Genomic DNA, 21,706 nt, shown 5'->3' on the forward strand with positions numbered 1-21,706 from the left:
TCGAAATAATAAAAACCAAAAAGTTCAAATTAAAATTTATTTTATCTTTTTTTACAAAATTGACCGAACAGTGCGAGATTTCTAGAACGTTTACACTTGCATTAAGTAGACATAAAGTTATCATTATTCTCTTACAAGTAAGTCTTACAAATTCACCTGTGTCGATAAAGCAATGCGAATTACGGTGTCAGCCACACCAGGATCAGTTGTGTATATTGTATAAAAGTTTATCATGATTTCGAGGACATAAATTTTATCTTAAAAGTCATCACTAATAAGTAAATTATGATTAATATTAACCAAAGCATAATTATAAACTAAAACATTGATACATTAGTGTCAATATTCAATGAAGTTACTAAGGTCATCGCCTGCTTACACAATATAGTTCTAATACAAGATATAATACACAACATTATGGGGATAATTGCACACAGCAGTGGTTAAAAGACGATAGCGCGCAGAGATTATATCGTAAGTACAGCAAATGCATACACTTGTTGAATCGAATGTTACGTATACCGAAAACGAATACCTGTGACCGCAATAGCTCCCGGCCAGTCATTTCCGGATTCGCCCTGGAAATGAATACCACCCAATTCAGCTATATTTAATACTATCTTTGTAACACCATAGTCATAAATAAATAATTTTCTCATAATGAAAAATAAACATATTATACTCTGAGTTAAATAATTTATTTGATCTTTCTATAAAACTATATTTATTCATTGGGTTCATATTGCCTTCCAGAACGAGTGCTAGTAAAATAGTACATAAGGTAGCCTATGTGTTTTGTACTTTGAAATTAAGTAAGAAAAACAATAAAATGTCACTTGAAAGAAGAGCTGCTGAATTTCATTCGTACAATAATTAAAATACAGAAACGATAAAAATCTTATAAAATAATCTAAAATAGTGTAATTAATCAACAACTTTCATAAAGTGCGTATTAGGAGGAAACATTTCTTAAATCATACCCAATCGATTCATAAATAAAACTCATTTCAGGCAACAGAATCTATCATAGCTCTCCAGTCCTGATCAATTCAATAATTCCCTACGATCATGTAACAATCCTCCACGAATATTAACTGGGACATAAGATTGTATACAGCTGTATCCATATAAAAGTACAACTAAAATAAATACCTTATTAAGCGAAATTAACGATAATCTAAAAATTATACTATATCAAAAATAAAACAAAATGCGCACTGTCTTCAATAGCGTGTGAATCGATTTATAAACACCAGTGACAAATAAAAAATAACAATTTAGAAACAAAATTCAAAAATGCATTAAAAGGCAGATTTCTATTGTATGCATTTATTTTATTTTGTATTCCTGAGAACTAATTAATTCGTAAATGACAAAAGATACCATGTCCGTTTACAGTTCTAATATAGAGTTGACACATAGAACGAACATGATTGACACAGTGAAATCATCATCCTCTCGTAAAATATAATAACAGCACAACTACACAATCTCTCGTAATCTATTCACTTGAAACATAACCAATTGTGGACGAATACACAGTACAATACATGATTTGTCTTGCAGGATACTTTAAATCAAATCTATGATATTAAAAATAGTATGATTGCCCAGCTACCCATATAGTGAAGTTAGTATTAAATTACTGTACAGTTTACATGTTAAAAGTCCTGCGATCTACAGCTATCTATCTAACCACTTTTATGATCTTTATCTTCTGTTAAATCAAACCGTCTAACTCCCACTAGGGATATAATAATATACATAATATTTCGACAGGTCCGGCTCCTCCGGGATCGTAATCGCGACATCTCACAAAGAAAACGCAGCGATAACACAAAGAGACAATACACTAGTATCTCCTCACTATCCGACAACTTACACGTACGTAGCCTATCGGTTAATCGTTATATTAATCAGATTTATGTAACAGTTTACCTTACAACCGTAGTACCGAAGCGAATAAGAGTTACGAACTAACAACAGCTACATATATTACACGGTCGGTACGAGTCCGGGTTCAGACGGCGGCGTCGAGCGGGTCGCTGGGGTCGGGCTCGGCGGGCTCGGACGCGTCGGAGCCGTCGTGCAGCACGTCCACGCGCTCGGGCGCCGGGTCGGCGGCGGCCGCGGCGTCGCGCTGGCGGGACGCGAGGTACTGGCGGTGCGCGTACTTGTTGAAGCGGCGCTTGGCCATGAACAGCGTGGCGATAGTCCGCGGCGCCAGGCGCACGGCGGCCGCGCGGGACGTGATGCCGCCGCGCCGGCACTCCGCGCACGTGTAGTCCAGCACGTTCAGGCTCGACACCGTCTGCCTAACGCACTCTGCGGAAACAACACCCACGTCAGATCGTACTCGCGTCCTCGCGATATACCGAAGCCCCCGTGCCACTTACAAACACAAAAATAAACTTAAAAATTGAACATTACTTTTTTCACAATTGCATTTATATTGTACTATTTAATAAGGTGCATAACATAGACTTTTATTAGGGCAGGTCGGTCAAAACCTGACGGGAGCTTCGGAATTGCCTAACCGCCCTCATTTTATTTCTGATCCCACCACTCGCTCATCAGAATTATAAAAATGGAACTCGAGACTTTGCAAGATTTCTTCGGCAATACAAAATTATTCCTGTGACTTAAAATTTACCGATGACAGTGATGAAATCAGTCGCAGTACTTACTCAGTGAGAACACAATAAAATCGTTGGCGGTCAGATAGAAAGGGTGTAGTTAGTTAACGTGTACTTAAGTACAGTCATACATACCTATGCCAGTAAACATGTCCCTTAGATCCCCATGCCGGTGGCTCGCTACCGAGCCGGTACCTACACCTAATACACGACAATGCATGGCACACACAATTCGGCAAGTTTCGATAACCTTTCGTGTTTTGCGACCCATTATATTATATGTTCAGCTATATTCTAATTTAGGCAGATCATTGCTTACTGTGTATTATACATCATGCGTTCACCTATACGTTGTCATCTAAACACATCTAACAAAAACAAAAGCTTCCTATCGGTATATATTTCGAGTTTATTGGACGGCGAACCGTGTTGTTACGTATAATATATCAGGATATATTGTACAAGTTGCTCTGTAGGCAATCATAACAGGTTGCGCAAATATAGGACTGTTATAGGATTCAGCGATATAGATAATAAGCATAAATATACATATAGTATAAGGCTACGTAATGTCTATGGAAACGAAACTATGTATCATGACAATAATGAAGGACTGAGTGAAGCTTTGTGAGAGTAACATCTTTCACGAAACTACTACAGAACATGCACAGCGCATTCTCAAACAGAAGTGCATGCGCCAAACAAGAAGCGGCTTTCTGACAATGAACATGAAAAATCTTCACCCTCAGAAAACCGCAGCTGGCTAGACATGACCGTACAATGCAGGGTAAGAACAAGCAAGAATCACACATCTCCCTGAAAATCTGGGTTTACAAATTTCAACTAACATTCACAAGGCTGTTTTCGTCATACGAGTACGAATTGGGAAACTTAACTTTGTTACACGCTTAAATTTGAAATAGGAGATCTAGGCTGGAGTCGGACCATGCATGTATCGGATCATGTCTGACCGGCGGGTAGCGGGCGGGCAAGCGAATGCGTCTACACGTTCGGTGGTTATGACGTACCTTGATGCAGTTGCCTATCGCAGAGCTTACATATGACGAGCTGCATTGTCCCCTTCGGGCCGATGAAGGAGCGCTCGCAGAGCGGGCAGTAGCGACCGATGCGATACGCCCTACGCACGCACACACACATACGGACCGTACGCGCACAAGCACCGGAACACAGAAACACGCCATTAGTATTAACACCGAAACCCCGCGCCGAGTGGACGGTCTCGCTTCGTTCATACGTTCTGTTGCTAGTCCTCGATATACTCCCATTGACTAAGAAGTTACGCTTGCGATCAATGATAGAAAATCTGACTTAATTTGTAAATCTAGTGGCGCAGCTGCTCAGCATAATTTTTAAGAACATTACCACTTTCAACAACTATATTTAATTACGCAACATTGCTTAAAAATACACATTGATAAATACGCAAATATGAGAAAACTACTATTTAACTAAATAAAGAACAAAAATGTTACAAACAACCGTTTAAAACAAAATGACTAGCTACAAAATATAGGATAACAAAAAGGTCCAATGTGTATCGAGTGCGAAGACGAGCAACCAACATAATGTCGAGTTAGTGAACGCTCTGGGGACTGATGGTACTACGCCCTTGTTAGTTAACAGTATGGATGTGAGTTAGTCGCAGCCGACTGCAAGATGACTGGTGAGATGTCGACACCCATTGTCATTGATGATACAAGGCTAATTGACGCAGTACAACCATCAAATCAACAACAAATATACGGAAATACAAAAGTTATTAGCTACCTAATGTGTATTGCATCAATTATGGAACAAATGAAAGTATTAAAATAATTAATAAAATAGGAGGAACAGTAAAGTTGGCAGTTTTCTCATTTTCACAAGGGTAAGCCTAAATTTTGACTCAACTGTCAGTTCAGTGTTTGCAAATAAAGCAACTTTGTATAAAGACAGTGCTAGAGAAAGTGATTCCCTTATACCAAATTGGCGGTGCTTCGCATAAACGTTCCACTTTGCTGTTCTTTCTGTGAAGACTGTTTGCTCGCAAATGATTAGACTTTAATACAATAAATATACAAAGTTAAAGAAATTATTAATAGATTATAACAATCAACAAACATTCTTCAAATATGCATAAATAATAAACTTATATCTAAGGGGATGGCATGCAACTTATATGATACTGGGATGTGCTGAGTAAGAACGCTGCTTTGGGGCGAAAGTAAACATTCTGCGGGGCCAAAATGCTACGATACCAGAGACAAAGCGGATGTCGACAGAGTGAAGGCGGACGTCGAGACACCATGACACGCACGTGTTAGTCCACAACAAACACGCATCAAATGACGTGAGAACACATCTACTACCAAGACCAATTAATACGTAAACATATACACATAAAAATCATTTAATGACTTTGTATTAAACTCTGTACTTTTTATCTGCATCCCTCGATATATACTCTTCTTTTGAGAAAGCTCAGGTTTTGTTCGGGCCCCTCTTGGTATTACTTGAAAAACAATATGGAATTATTTTAATTTTCTGTTTTCCTCATAAACAATAGCCTAACGAAAATTACCAAAGCAATTAGATGCGGTATCGTTGTAATTATGTTTGAATGAGGCAATTTATCTCATAGATAATTAAGACTTGATAGCTCATACTTCGGTCATCACATAATTATCAGACTTCATGTTGTGAATCAATCTAGAATACAATGAAACAATACTCCTAGCGCGGTATTTTAAAATTAGATGGCAACACTACTTCATGATATTTCTACTGTAAAAAGGTTTGTTGGGGTAATAAATATATTTATGACTAGATTAACTGGGTTGAAGAAGTTTCCCAAACACTTCTAAATTCAGGAAGGCTCATCAACCGTCCTTGATAGATTTGTACATTTACATTACAGTTTAATAATGGTAAAGCATTATGTAATATCATAGGATAGGTATCATAATATATACATATTTAATTAAAATACTACTACTTTATAATCTGCTGGGTAATATGGAATTGAATATTATGTAAATCTATTAGATATTTGTTCTGGCTTTTGTAAATATTGAAACAGGGACAGTTGTAGCCCTCTGCGTTTGGATAGGTGTGTGATTAGAACAAGACATTTGGAGTAAACACACTTACATACATATAGCTTTGACTGTACTGACAAATTCGGATAAACATTAAAATCATTTTTTTTTATATATTTCTATTTAATTCTGGAGTTCTCTTTTATGATCTTCTATTTAGGAAAACAGATCTCTTATGAACTTTTTGAATTATTGATATATAAAACTACTAGAAGGTAAACATGTTACAACCATGATGTGTTACTATTTTAGCTTTTTTAATTAATAATATTTGAATCCGTAGATTTAATTTTCTGTGTGTAAATGAACTATGTAGAAAGTTAACAGTTGTCAGTACAGTCATAGCTAAAGAAAGTTAGGACACAATACAGCCGATGTTACTATCGGTGTTTGTTATACACAAGGAGGCGTGTCCGCCCGCGTGACGTCACAGGGGTATATTCGTTCAGTCGGAGTGGAACTGTGGTGGGAAGGGAAGTGATTGTGGTCGACGCTGTGACGTCACAATATCATAGACGAGGATGGATCTATATGAATGCAGCTGAAAAGTATACTGAGCTACTTTTTAGATTATTTTTATGGGACATATTTCGTAAAGTTACATCAAATACTTTGAATTCAGGAATCTCAATAAATCTGGATACAATCATGGCAGCTTTTAATCATGTAATAATTGAAGATCGGAGCAGTATAATAACTTATTACTATCTTTTCCAAAGTGTATAATCAAGTGAAATATAAAATGGTCCGACTTCAGCCATATTTCAAGATGGCGACTTGCGTTAATTCATCTATATAATAAGCCACATTCATAAAGATCCATATTTATCTGTAGACAGCTTAGTAGGTGTATAACTGTGGCTCCCACCACGGTGGTGTGTGGTGACTTATGCTGTGACGTCACAGCGCCTCACGTTTTACGCTCAGACCGGATTTGTTAAGGGGGGTGGTGTGTAGCCGCGTGACGTCACAGGTACTGGGGAGCAGGGCGGGTACTGACCTGGCGCAGGGCGTGCAGAGCGAGTGCGAGTAGAGCTTGTGTCCGCCGGGCCCGCGCCGCGTCTGGTGGTGCCAGTCGCCGCCCGGCGCCCGCGCGCCGCACGACTTGCACACCGCGCACTCCACGCAGTGCCATCGCCCTGCAATGTACAACATTTTTATTATTAAACAATTACATTTTAAAATCTTACATCTAATGTAAGAATGACTTGTGGTCGTAATGTAACCCACAACGCTATCCACAGACAGATAAACATAAAAATGTAGAAAATAAGAATATAAAGAAAGAATACACATGTACACCAACAGCATTAGAAAGGACAAGGTACATGGTGTTCATGTCAAAAAAGTACAACTAACACAATATCACGATACCTTTGGCTTCATATTTCAATGTGACTGTGTACATTTTTTAACAGTACAGAATTTGTTAATAATAAAAATAAATTAATGCATTTAGCAAGACACTTAATTTTAGGACATTACTACATTATGTAATTATATAAAATTTGCAAAAAAACAATATCTAGGTTAGAATGCCACTAGGTAAATACTGTGCATATGATATCAACAAAACACGAATTGATACCATTCAATGATTCACTATGCAGCATTGCCCTTTATAGAACAAGCTTTTGACGGCGTGACCTTGAATAGCCAATGACATTGTTTGTAAACAAAACGAATTACGCCACCCAAACACGTGGTACAATCGCTTAGATAACTCTTATCATAGCGCCGAAAAACGATAAGTTCATTGAACTTTTTAGTACTTGCTTGTAATGCGCTGTTAGACATTTGAATTGTTTTAATTAGATGTTAGAGATAGTAACATTATATTGAAGTTAAGTAATAAGACAGCGAAAGCATGTTTTATTTAGAATTGCCAAAACTATAATCTGGTGGAAATGACTGACTAACGATAACTGTGTTCAGAATAAACCATTAAACAAACAACATTATTTATAGGGCAGGCATATACCGATGACGTAAGTTTACGGCGTATGTATACCGTACTAAAAGGACTGTTGTCAAGCGGCCAACATCGGAACTATCACTCATTGGAATGTTTCACAATTATCATATTTAATTTTTCATGAAGAAATTCACAGCAAGCCCCATTGAAAGATCTTAGCAGTATCTTAGAAATAGCGGTCCATTCTGGCTCATAAGGGCAAGTATATACCTAAAAGTTCCTCATGAACTAGAATCTCCCCCTGTAAGAGCTCTTATTGACGGCACGTTTTTTAGCAATAAAATGTGTGAACAAGATGTGTAAGAAACACAGCCAGACGTGACGAATTTATTCAGATGTACTGAGTACATCTGAAAAATTTCAGATGTGTGAATTTTTTCAGATGTACTCAACCTTCATTGGTGGTAACATGTAACGTGATAAAAGTGAGATTTGATACTTATAAATAGTAGTAGTTAGAAATACGAATTTTTATACTATTATTGTTATTTAACCACTACTTTTATGTCTAAATTGACCGGACTATTAGTAATTTTTATTCTTCTTTTTTCTAAATTGTAGGTTCGTGGTTATTCTTAAACTCTAGTGTTAAACGTGAGGACTTGTTATTGGCTGTCCGATTACCATTCAAAATTACATTATTGTATTTTATCTTGCTGTAAGTCTTCCATGCTGTATAAATAAATAAATACAAAAAACTTGGCTTTGTATCTTACCGCTAGGCACGGTGTCGAGTCCGACGCAGTAGATATGGAAGCCGCGGTCGCAGAGGTCGCAGAACAGCATCTTGTCGTCATCAGCCGGCTGGCGGCAGGCGCAGCACGACTTGCACTCGGCGCACTGCCACGCGTACTCGCGGCACTTGCGGATCGTGTCCGCGCTCAGCTCCAGGCAAGACGGGTGCACTGCGGATGAACATTACCAATATTTTATTATACTTTTTGCACAAATTTTACAAAAAAGTCTGTGTTCTGTGCGTAACTGTGTACATTATCTGTTAAAAAAAAATTCACGCCATTCTATGGCGTTAAGTCCGTCTTGAATTTAATTTGAGATGTTTGGGGTTGAGTGACTGCTACACGATGATGAAAGTTGAATATTATTGACCACCATCAAATGAATCCCTCTATCTATTGACTTGGACCGATTAAGCTAAAAATTATAGAGGAGGTAGCTTAGGCCCAGGAGAGTTTTTGTCACCATCCAACTACGGGAAGCAGTCATCTTGGGACGCGGGTTAAGCCACTGGCGTACACTCGTAAACTTGTGGGTTCCAGCTGTAATATCCACCTCTCAGTCAGTCAGAACTACCAGGTGTATCATCCTCCTTACTGCTGTCGCCCACTTGTGTATTAGTGCTGCGCTTGGTGTTAGTGAGCTGCTGATGTGGGTACTCACGCTTGGCGTTGCAGTGTGCACAGACGAGGAAGCGCTCGTGCGTGTAGCGGCGGTTGGCCTCGAGCCGCATCTTGCACACGCGGCACAGGTCCACCTCCTCCGTCGCCCGGCTGTCCTCCTTGCTGCTGCCGCCCACTTCTGTGTGACTGCTGCGCTTCGTCTTTGTAAGCTTTTTGCGCTAAAAGCATAACAACAAGGTTTAAGGTTCGTATTAATACTACCACCTCTCGTTCAAAAGGAATCACCAGGCGCACATATTAATATGTAATTTAATATGTTATGTAAAAACACTATTTATCACACATTCCATAATATTAAAACAAGAAGGGGTTCAACGAAAATCAATCTCAGTGGCGTGCACTTGGAGAGGCCTATGTCCAGCAGTGGACTGCGATAGGCTGATGATGAAGATGATGAAGGGGTTCATAAGCTCACCTTAGCAGAATGATGAGTGGGTACGTCAGAATCATCAGAGGAAGAGAATCGCGAGCCCCAATCGGGTTCCGACTCCGAACTCCAGTCTTCTGACGCGGGGGCCGGCGGCGCCGCTACCACGGTGTTCAGCGGGAAGTACCTGCGACAAACGCGAGACAAAGGTTTTCATTTCATATGTAATTATAAATATAATATAGGTTTTCATATGTAATTATAAATATAATTACATATTTTCGTAGAAACGTCAGTTCAGAAAATTGATGAGAGATTCCAAAGAGACTTTAGAAGTGAAGTCTTATATATATTTTGTGTCTTATACATATAGTCAAGTGCTATATAGCGCTTTAATAGTTATTTTAGCCACGCGATAGTTACCAGCTCAACGGTAAATTTTTGGGCTTTGGCTTTTTCACAGTAGCGGATTTGCCAAGCGCGAAAGCCCAGCGACGTCGTTCGATTCGAACTCGGTTCGTCCTGGCGGTGTCAAGTGGATTTTAACTTAATTGGTTGACCCCACATTAGGCGTGTGCGATCTTTGAGCGCACACGCCACACTACTCACACAGTGTTGACACGCGCATACACGTCACAGGCGGCAACACGCGGCGGCGCCGACCTCACACCCAAGGAACGCGCGCGCCTTTAGTGAGGGAGGCCTCAGTAGTGCTAGTTGACAATACGAGGGGCACTGTCTACTGACGTAACACAGCGGTCACTGTCCATTCCAAGTAAGACTGACTGCGACGGGGTCGGATGAGCAGTATGGGGTCTGCTAGGTGACAGTACCTGAGCTGGTCGGGCGTGTAGACGCGGTAGGAGTGCTGGTACTGGCCGGGCAGCAGCGCGTGCGGGTAGAAGCCGGCGGGCGGGCGCAGGTGCGGCCGCGCGGGGGCGCGGGGCGCGGGGCGGGGGCGCAGCACGGTGAGGGACTGCAGGTCAGTGCAGGCGGGGCTACAGTACCTGAGCTGGTCGGGCGTGTAGACGCGGTAGGAGTGCTGGTACTGGCCGGGCAGCAGCGCGTGCGGGTAGAAGCCGGCGGGCGGGCGCAGGTGCAGCCGCGGGCGGGGGCGGGCGCAGGGGCAGCACGGTGAGGACTGCAGGTCAGTGCAGGCAGGGCTACAGTACCTGAGCTGGTCGGGCGTGTAGACAGTAGGAGTGCTGGTACTGGCCGAGCAGCAGCGGGCGGGCGCAGGTGCGGCCGGCGGGCGCGGGCGGGGCGCAGCACGGTGAGGACTGCAGGTCAGTGCAGGCGGGCTACAGTACCTGAGCTGGTCGGGCGTGTGAGCAGGAGTGCTGGTACTGGCCGGGCAGCAGCGTGCGGGTAGAAGCCGGCGGGCGGGCGCAGGTGCGGCCGCGGGGTGGGCAGGGCGGGCGCAGCAAGGACTGCAGGTCAGTGCAGGCAGGGCTACAGTACCTGAGCTGGTCGGGCGTGTAGACGCGGTAGGAGTGCTGGTACTGGCCGGGCAGCAGCGCGTGCGGGTAAAGCCGGCGGGCGGGCGCAGGTGCGGGGCAGGCGCACACGGTGAGGGACTGCAGGTCAGTGCAGGCGGGGCTACAGTACCTGAGCTGGTCGGGCGTGTAGACGCGGTAGGAGTGCTGGTACTGGCCGGGCAGCAGCGCGTGCGGGTAGAAGCCGGCGGGCGGGCGCAGGTGCGGCCGCGCGGGGGCGCGGGGCGCGGGGCGGGGGCGCAGCACGGTGAGGGACTGCAGGTCGGCGCAGGCGCCGCGCCGCAGCGCGTTGTTGCGCGCGTTCCACTCGCTCGCCGACGCTATCGCCGCCATCGCCATGTCCTGCGAGAACAACCACGTCATTTGTTATGTCGCTTTATCTCACTAGGTGTTGCGTAATATGTTTAGCCGCGTATCGAGTGCGCGCGGCAAACCATCGAACTCGAGCGGCGGCCGCGCTACATGGGGACGCGCGCGGCAACTCGAACATTGGCGCGCTCGAACGTGAAAATATTATGAGCTTTAAATTGGCTCGCGCACCACAACGCAGCTTTACCGCGGCCGAACATGCCTCACACGGCAGACGCGCGCAGTCGATACGAGGTTTTAGACATGACTGATGATTTTAATTTTATTTAGTTATTTACATAATGACATAGAACTTATTTTTTAATGAAAGTTTATAAAAATAAAGAAAGTAATTTTCCTTTAGTGGTGGTGGTACAATGAATTGTTAGCACGAATACGATCTCTGTGACCACTGTACCAACTTACCTGTCTTGTCTTCTCGGGATCAATTTTCGGCAGTTCAGGTTTATGTTCGACCGGTTTTTCCGGTTTCATTTCCACCTTAACGACCTTTTCTTCAGTTTTGACGTCTACCACGGGTTCCTCGACAGTTTCAGTCAGTTGTCTCTGCCGTTGGTGCGACCGGTACTCTTCGTATTTATGGGGGTAGTCTGATAACATGATGTCCAGTACTTCACTGGCGTCTACTGCGGTGATTCCTGTCAACGAAAAAGTGTTTAAAATGTGGCCGGTTAATATACTTTGTTTTGGGAATCATCAAGAACATTTTTACATTATAACAATGATTAAAAATAAATAAAAAATACAACTTACCAAGGTCACATAATGCTTCAGTCACAAGACCTTTACTGAGTACATAGTCCCTTTCCTCACCGGAGATTGTCCGCCTCTGAAGTTCAGCATACCGTCGCTTGAAGCTTTTCACTCCTAAGAACATCGCCACTTGCTCTTGTATCATCATCACCTGCAACATAATATAAAAAAGGTTAAATAATATTCATTAAGAAACCAGTGAGAGTTAGATAAAGACATGGAAGTACTAAATGAGCGGAGATGCCATAAGGCAGGTTAGGTGCCTCCTTGTTGGTCAAATAACGTACGGTGAGCGTGACCAAAAGGGTTTGAGACATATGTCAAAGATTGTTGAAGAAAGCATATAAGGGCGAAAAGTTCCTCGTATTTTCGGAGATGTCATTTTGTTCTTCCTGGATAGAGCTTTATAGTTAGCCAGCGCCCTCTAGCTGAAACTGTATAGTGGTAGCTATTGCCACGTGATATGTGATTGTACCTTATGTTCAACATCAGCCTTATCAGGAGGCGGCCATGTGTATTCCTTAACATCGGCGGCCGTCCACACCTTATTACTGTAAATAATAACACACAACATATTACATTTACATCGCCATTTACACATATTACAGTAACAGAATAGATAATGTGTTCTTTATGTACCTGTCGAACAAATCAGCGAATTTAGATTTCTTCAGTTTATTGCTGTCATTTGTCGAACTCTTCACGGAACTTTGAGAATCCTCGTCGAGTAAGTGTGAGGGTCTAAAAAAATAAAAGTTTCTGATGAGTTGTTATTATAACAGATTGACTACCGCGTATTTTAATTGTTCTTAGGTTGTCCATCGTTTTAATTTATGAGACATAAATACTATTTATATGCGAGAAAGTTCTTGTATATTAAAACGTAACAGCTAATCGTCACAATCGTACTCACTTGGCGGGCGTAGCGTTATCGTCCATCATACATGTTTCTTCTTCGAACAGCTGCACCGTTGTAGTAGCTGGACCGCACACTCGCCCGTAGATGCCCATAGTTTCCTGAAACATCAAATTGTACTTGTAGATCTTTCAAGGGAACAAATATAATGACCACCATAAAATGCTTTGATACCCTAAGTTTTGCAACCAGAAATATCTACTGAACACCAGAAAAATAAAGTCTAAAAATGTAATAGTACCAGCTATTTTAGTCACGACTTCACTTTAAATTGTATTCGACCACCAAATTTAGTAAATGATCACCAACTCTTGACAACCAAATTAATGTATTATTTTTGCCTAAATAAGTCACTGTGATTGCCATAAAATGTAGGCTTATTACCAAATAAAGTATTATGATGCCATATTAAGTTATGTGTCCGGCCTGCAATGCATGCGTGAGTGTCAGTATGACGAGTGACAGGGGAAAATGGAAGAAAATGACATATTGCGCTGACGCCAAGTAAAATTGGGAACAGGGCAGGAGACAGAAGAAGAAGAATGTGTTTCTCAATACACTCTTATCGCACTGTTTAGAGGCATGCAATAGACAATTTTCCACGCTAGTGCAGGAAAAGGGTCCCCATAATGTTATTACATTTATTTTATCAGGCCGAACTTATTTTTTTGGAGTCAGTTTACTTAAACAGGATAGCAAGATGTAAAAACTTTTTTGATGATCATTTACTACTTTTGGTGATCATTTACTACTTTTGGGATAAAAATGATTTTTTTGGACTCATTTTGCTTAAATAGGATAGCAGAATTTAAAAACTTTGGTTATAATCTTACTTTAAAATGGTGGTTTAATTTTGGTGATCATTTACTATTTTTGGCTTACGCATGATTTATTTTGGAGTAATTTCACTTAAATAGGATAGCAAAGTGTTAAAACTTTGGTGATAGTTTTACATTAAAATGCGAGTTTCATTTTGGTGATCATTTACTATTTTTGTCTGCTGTTTGTTACTATATCTGGTGATCAGTTAAACATAAGCCGATCTTTAACTTAATACTTCATACTATTATAGGTCCCTTATGAAATTGCTGTTTTATATATCTATCTTTATATACAAGCGTTGGCTTGCAGATGGCTCAGAGCTTACCTTCATGTACATAGCGCCGCGGCCGCCACCCCTCCCCCGGCCACGGCCCCGCGGCGTCCGCCCGCGTCCCCCTCGTCCGCCTCGACTACCCCGTCCTCTCGCTGAACCGCAGGCTTCTGGAGTCTTCGTGAATTCATCTAATTTCGAGCCTTCGACCATAACCTTTAGCTCCGGAGTTTCACTAGAGAAATTCCCTGAGGAATTTCGCCGTCGACTCGATAATGGTGTCACACAGGACGAAGGCATATTGTCGAGAGCCTCCGTCATCCGTGGTAACTTGATTCTCGAGCTGGTTGGGTCGATCTCAGCGGCAGGCGGCCGGTCCTCGGGCTCGTCCGCGGGTTCTATAACTACGATGGTCTCGAGCTCCGTGGGCGGCGTGGTTTCTACGCGTCTGCCTCCCCGGCCTCGACCACGACCGCGCGGCTTCTGCAATATTGTCGGCCTGTCCCTGAAAACAATAAATTCAAGTATTATTTTATGAGAAAGGTAGAATGTACAGCTAACCATAGTAAATATTGAAGAAAAAAAAAATACTAACCTCATAAGACGGAGTGACCGCTGTGGCCGCTCCTCTAGGGCGGGAACTGGCAATGTTACAGGTTTTGCGCCTTCCGACACTGGCAGTTTCCGTGGTCGGCCGCGTTTCTTAGGTTGTGGCGTTAATTCCACTGGCTTAGGAATGTCGACGATTTCTGGCGGTTCTTCAGCAGGCTTCACTTCTAAAGGATCCTGAGAAACTTCCTCAGGAGCTGTCAAGTCGCGGTAGTCTGAGTTTTCATTTATTATCATCTCCTGAAGTTCCGGATGCGAGTTTTCTACATGAGCAATTTCAACCGCATCCGAGTTGCTCACTGAGGCATTTAATTCTATATCTGAAGCCACAGTTTGAGCTTTTTCTGAACAATTTGTAAGTGAGTAAGGTAACGATTGCATTTGTTGTGCTTGTAAATTCGATAGAATATTGTGTAACTTTGAGTTGCCATTCTTTGAACAGTTTTCGTTATTCAACAAGGCATGGTTAACAGTTTTAACTCCTTGTTTCATGTCTATACTTGATTTTGTAGGTGATGGAGGTGATTTCGAAACAGGAGTTATGGATAAAGACTTGTTAGATAAAAGTTGTCCTAATTTTAATCTCTTACTTTGTAATAGAGAAAGATCAGATTCTTTATTTTGAGTAGGGCTAGTTTCTGTAGTAGACGGCCGTTTGCCCATATTTCGCTTTGCAATAGGGGTCTTCTCTGTATTTTCAACAATTCTTGAGCTTCGTAATCGTTTTCCAGTTGATAAATTCAATGATGTATCCATTGTTTGTTTTCTCCTACTATTTGCATATTTTTTTGGACTTTGCTTATCATTTAATATTTCTTGAGTATTTTCGGTATAATTCTGTTGCGTTTCTGGCCGCACCACATCTTCAGTGATTATTTTAGCTGAGGGACCATGGTCAGTCTTATTAATTTTTAATATTATTCTTGGAGAATCTTGGCCTGAACTTTGATTTGTAATTTTATCTGATATTATGATTTCTAACGGCTTAGTAACATTCTCTACTGGTTTATCACGAAGTTCTTGTGAAGAATGTATGTCTGACTCCAATGCTTTATTTGAATCCTTGATCCTATCAGGAGTAGGACTTTTCTTTTCATTAATATCAGGAATACCAGAATTATTTCTTCCTAAACAGGAATTTTCTGATTGATCTAAATGATCACTGTTCACCACATTATTATCATTTTTCTCAGTTGATGCATCATAGTTTACTGTTGTTGAAGGCGCCTCTTGGCCCTTATCTATACTGGGTTTGGTACTTTCCAAAAGCTTTTTCAGTAAGATACAATTCTGTAATGATGACATTTTCTGTCTTCCTGTTGTTTGCTTCATACTTGAATCTTTACTACCATCTGTAGATGCATAGTTAATATTTTTTAATTCTTTGCTAGAGGGACTTTCATTCACAATATTAGGGTTTTTCTCTGAACCAGTCTCAGGTTGATTGGACCCAGTAACTAAAGAATCATTATCAGCAGCATTAGTCGACTGTGTTGGCTTTTCATTTACTGATGAACTCTGTGCTCTATCATCACTTTCTTTTTTCTCCTCAATTAAGTCAGGTACACAGTTTTGCTTAGATTTTTCTTCAGCAGAATGTTCCTTTACCGAAGTAGTTACATCATTGACTGTTTCACACATTCTTTTAATATTCTTGTTTTCTAGGCATGTTTCAGTTTTATTTTCTAACGCATTAGCTACCTTCATACTTTTAGGCGACATAGACAGTGTTTCATCGCTAAAATTGTTGCAAGCATGTTCATTATTATAATTCTCAGCCATAGTTTTCATGTTTATTTTCATAACCAGAGGGGGATTCTTGACAACCGTTTTTTCCACAGACTCATCCTTAGATTTTGCTAGTTCAGCTTCTTCTGGCCTAACAATAGGTTTTATATTTAGTTTAGTAACAACTGGTATTATCGGACTGAGACCATCAATTTTCGAATGTTCCTTTTTGGGAGATGAGGGAGAGATACTTTCTCCTGGTTTTACCAATGGTTTAATATTTAGTTTAGTTACAACAGGAATGCTTTGTTCACTTGATGAAACTGTTTTAGATGATTCATCTAAGCTATCAGGTTTTATGATAGGTTTAATATTTAATTTTGTAACAACAGGTATATGATCTCCATTGTCATCACTTGAATTTCCAGTCTCGGATGATTGGTTTTCAGAATCCTTTAATGTTTCTTCATCTTGAGGCTTAATAATAGGCTTAATATTAATTTTAGTAACAACAGGTATACTATTTTCATCAATGTCAGCATTCATTTCATCACAGTCTTTTTCTTCTGAAGAATTCTCCTCAGGATTCTTTATTGGTTTAATATTTAATTTAGTAATTTTAGGTACATCATCTACACTAGAATCTACATCATTATCTTTAGGCTTTATTACAGGTTTTATATTTAATTTTGAAACTACAGGAACTTTATCATCAAAGTCCTCGGAGGGCTCTCCGCTGTCTGTAGGTTTCACAATAGGCTTGATGTTCAATTTCGTTACTACAGGGATATGTTCAGGACTGTCACACATTGCTGTACTTGACCTTGTTACAGGTTTAATCGTAATTTTAGGCACATGTGAACTCTCCTTAAATTCGCTAGATGAAGTGAATGATTCTGTAGATATCTTAATTTTAGGAATTTCATCTTTATTTGTAGTATCTGGGGGTTTTATTGGTTTAATAGTGAGCTTTGGACTAAGTGGCTGGCTTTCTGATTTTGATACTGTTTTTATAGTCAGTTTAGGGATCTTCTCTGGTTGTGTGTCTGAAGATAACTCAGATTGGCTGATAACCAACTTTAATTTTGGTTCTGATTCTTCATTATCTTCTGATTGAAAACCTTTTATGGTAAGTTTTGGGACATTTTTCTCTGTATAAAATTTACCTTCACTTTCAGTGCCAGGTTTTCCTAGTTTTATAGTAACCTTTGGAACAACATCAGAGGGTCCTTGATCAGAAGTAGATGCTTGATCTGAAGTACTAGTTTCATCATTTTCGGAATATTCAGATTCAGATATTTCACTACTACTAGATTTTCTATGAATATCGTTTATTTTCTCTGGTGGTTTAGGAATTGGTTTAATATTTAACTTTGTGATACAAGGTAATTGTTCGCTGGAGTTAATTGATCTATCATCACCATGCTGTGATTTTATTGACTTCTCATTTGAATTTTCTGGAGGTTTCAGAATGGGCTTTATATTTAGTTTAGTTACACTTGGTACTGGCTGGACTTTTTCATTTAGATCTTCAGTATTTTGATCAACAGGTGGCCTGATCGGTTTTATTGTTACTTTAGGTACAGGTGATTTAACTTCATCAGGTTGTTTTAGTTTGATTGTTAATTTTGGAACCTGTTTGACTTCAGATTCTTCATGAATAACATTGTTTTTACTAATACTGGTTTGTTCTGCTTCTAATTTAGATTCAGACAGATTAGACATAGATAAGTTGAGTTTAATAGGTGGAACCTTCTGTTGATCAGGTAAAACTTCTTTACTTGTATTTTCTGGTTCAGAATTTTCTGAGGTTGATACATTTGATTGATCCTCCTTTGTATTTTCTGGTATCAGCACTTCATTTTGAGTGCTTTCTTCTTTTGAGTCTTTGCATATATCATGATCTACACTATGTTCACTGCTCTGGCCAATATCATTTAATTTTACTTCTTCAGGAAGCTCAGCTGGACTTGGCTCTGGCATACTACTAACTTCTTGTACTATTTCGCTAGTATTAACATCAGCCTCAGAGATTGGCTCTGAAGCATTTGGTAGACATATGCTAGGCTCTGCGGGTGCAACTTGTTCATTTTGAATGTGTTTTTCAGCATCTTGGTTTGGTAGCTGATGTTCTATACTGGGTTGGGAATGTCCAACAGAGCAGAGTGACTGTTCGGGACTTTTAACAGGCTTTTCTGATACACAATTGCTGACAGTAGATGCTTGATTGACATCTTGAGATTGAGGGACACTAACAGTATTTGAAGATTCTATTTGAGGCTCAGGCAAGAGTATTGAATTGTTATCAGATGAAGTTGATTGACACTGATCCTTATCTGATTGAATAGCTGATTGATTAACAGAAGATTCTCTATTACTAGTACCAGTAATAACTTTTTGCCTAATAAGCTTAATTTTTTTAGGAGGACTCACAGAAGTTTCTGCTTTGCAGAAGTTAATTTCACTTACATTTCTAATCTCTTCTGGTTTTACATTACCATGTATTGTGGGCACAGCATCAGATGAACTTGTCACATCCTTGGTGATACTTTCACTACTTTTTTGTTCAGTAGCGGGTAAATGAACAACTTGTGAATCAACTGTCGAGGACACAGTAGAGTCCGGTCGTCTGTCACTAGGTGCGGGCCGTATCAGTCGCCGTCGGAGCGGAGACCGCACCTGTGGTTCCACGAGCACTGCTTTACCCTCACTTACACTACTATCACTAGACGTTGATTCTGCACTTTCTACAGTCACATTGTCCCTACTATCACTGGATGACACACATTTCACTGTTTGTTCCTGTGTTTCACACGCACTAACATCTGAATTGTTTTGCACAGTCTTTTCTTCACTGCTGGAAGGAATAGGTGGCGGGCAGCTTGTAGGGGCCTCAGGTACCACATTGGGCAATGAGCAACTGGCTGGTGCCTCAGGTACCACATTACATGGAGGACTACTTGGCGCCTCTGGTACCTCATTGGTTGCAGGACTTCTAGCTGGTTCCTGAGGTCCCACATCAGGCGGAGGGCATGCAACTGGGGCCTCAGGCACCTCTTCTGACAGACTACTTGTCTGACTGTCTTCCGGTTGTGTAAACACTGCAGGCTCATTACTCTCAGGCAGAGATAAACTTTCTGGTAATGAATCCACACTATTTGCATTTAAAGTGTCTGGTGATTTATCACTAATAGACGAGGATTCGGCTTGTGAATCTTTGCCTGCTTCTTCAAGCAATGGTTCGCTTTTGGCACTGTCGGCAGATGATGCTACCACCGGCGGTGCAAAGGAGTCCTCGCATTCGCTCTTAGTTGATTCCTGTATGATATTCGCGTGTTCACTGATGATTTCGAGCTCGTCAAAACGCGTCTCAACAAATTCTGATGCTTGCGGTACCCGCTTCGGTGCGCCAGGGCCGTCGACGATTTCATCTATCATATCCAAAATCGCCTCGGTGCTCGTGTTGACGTCCTGCGCCGACGGCGACGGAACGCTATCGCCGTCGAAATTATCCTCCGACATCGCAGGAGTTTCACACGACGGCCGCGCTTCTGATGGTTCCTGCTGGAAACTACTAGTTGCATTGACGTCCTCGGCCAGACCGACGTCCTTTTCCCGCGCCGATGCACGGCGGGAAGCGTTCGTCGCTGCGCCCGCATCATCTTCTGAACTCTCCATTATCTACTGTTTTGCGACGCTGACATATCTGAAATATAAAACGCTCGCTGGGTGATATTTACGTTACGAACGGGTAACCTGACGACGTGCGAGATTGACAAGCCACAGGCACCATTCTAATTCACCATAACGCTACAAAATTTCGTTCACGGGGTCCACAGAGTTGATTATATACCTACACATGTACTTTAATTTCATATTCACGACGTTTAGGTCTTATCCGAGTACACGCGAGGTCTTGGAAAGTATTCAACAGCGTACACCGGCAAACAAAAAGCTTGTATACGCCATTTTTAAAACCAAAGACATGGCAGGTTGGGACGTACGGGCCAATAAAAAATATCCTATACGGACAATTCGGCCATTGTCGTGTTGGTAAACTGCAAGAAGCCCATAGATCGCTCCACTTGAGCTTTTAGCTTGTAAAAGAGTAATAAATATGTCTTTCGACATGTGTTAAAACGAGTCAGACAATAACTCTTTTAGTAGCTAGAAAATTATTTTAGGTGGCAACAATATGCATGTTTCTATGAAATTATAGAAAGCATTGCTATTTGCGCGTCATATTTCATTTTATATTTTGTAAATAAGTACGATATAAATATAAATATTGGGATATTTTTATTTATTTTGACACATTTATTACATGATTACTGTTTCCAACTATTAGGGCATCTCATATTTATTTACATTGTAAACCAAAATCCATTATTAGTGTATTCAGATAATCAAATGAGAAATCTATGCTTGCTCATTAGGTATTGTATTCTCCACAATTCAATTCTCCAAATTGTGGACCTTGTTGCTTTAGTCTGACTGGAGACTAACCTACTAAAATGTTTACTTCAGGTGCCGTCCCTTCTCTTTCTAATCGGAATGTTTTAGCCAATCATATGCGCGTATTGCCGGTTCTTCGATTCACATCAAAAGAACCGACAAATCAGGAAGCGTAATGCGTGAATTGCCAAAAGTAAAAAAAATGCCACACTCGCGCTACTCGCTTCTTCTTAATTTTTTTTCTTCGTATTTTCTTTTTGTAGAAGGTTCAACTTTGGACGCATATTGCTCACTGGATGTATCAATGTACTCCATCAACAGTTTTCTCCAATTAAACTTCAAGCTTCTTGGCCAACATTGGAAAAAGAATTTCACACATAGATTTCACATCAATGAAAATGAATATTATTTATTACATTAGTCTGAATGTCAATGGCATTTTCTTTTTATGAATCCAACTTCGTGAATAAACTTGCTTTTTAAATTAATAGACAGCCGAAATATGTACACTGCTAGACAAAGGACTCCTCCAAGTTCACCACTTTGTTCGGTCTTCAGCAGCCTGCATCCGCAGCTTCAAGGTGACTTAAGATATACTCTCAAAATTAATTTTATAATACAGCATATCAGTTTTTATTGGCATTATATGTATGATATACTCAAAAAAGAAGCTTTTTTGACGAATTCTTTCAGTGTACCATTTTTCCTGTTTACAATACAAAACGAAAAGGCTCGGAGGATGATGATGATGAATACAAAACGAGTACTCTATGGTTTGACTGAGCATCTGCAT

At 40.8% G+C, this 21,706-nt stretch overlaps 1 protein-coding gene across 1 annotated transcript; it reads right to left on the reverse strand.

Annotated features, from left to right (window-relative positions):
• Positions 1–23: 23 nt before the first annotated feature.
• On the reverse strand, positions 24–20,636 carry E(y)3 (enhancer of yellow 3). Its single transcript, XM_049844476.2, has 14 exons — positions 14,717–20,636; positions 14,176–14,626; positions 13,026–13,129; positions 12,752–12,853; positions 12,588–12,663; positions 12,113–12,263; positions 11,765–11,997; positions 11,103–11,332; positions 9,543–9,681; positions 9,108–9,285; positions 8,426–8,614; positions 6,735–6,873; positions 3,665–3,774; positions 24–2,325 (listed from the first exon to the last, which is right to left on the reverse strand). Exons 1-14 carry the CDS (start codon positions 20,134–20,136, stop codon positions 2,021–2,023), a joined length of 7,827 nt encoding a protein of 2,608 aa, XP_049700433.2. The 5' UTR covers positions 20,137–20,636; the 3' UTR covers positions 24–2,020.
• Positions 20,637–21,706: the final 1,070 nt, after the last annotated feature.

The sequence above is a fragment of the Helicoverpa armigera genome, chromosome 16, assembly GCF_030705265.1.
Source record: "Helicoverpa armigera isolate CAAS_96S chromosome 16, ASM3070526v1, whole genome shotgun sequence".
NCBI classification, from domain to species: domain Eukaryota; kingdom Metazoa; phylum Arthropoda; class Insecta; order Lepidoptera; family Noctuidae; genus Helicoverpa; species Helicoverpa armigera.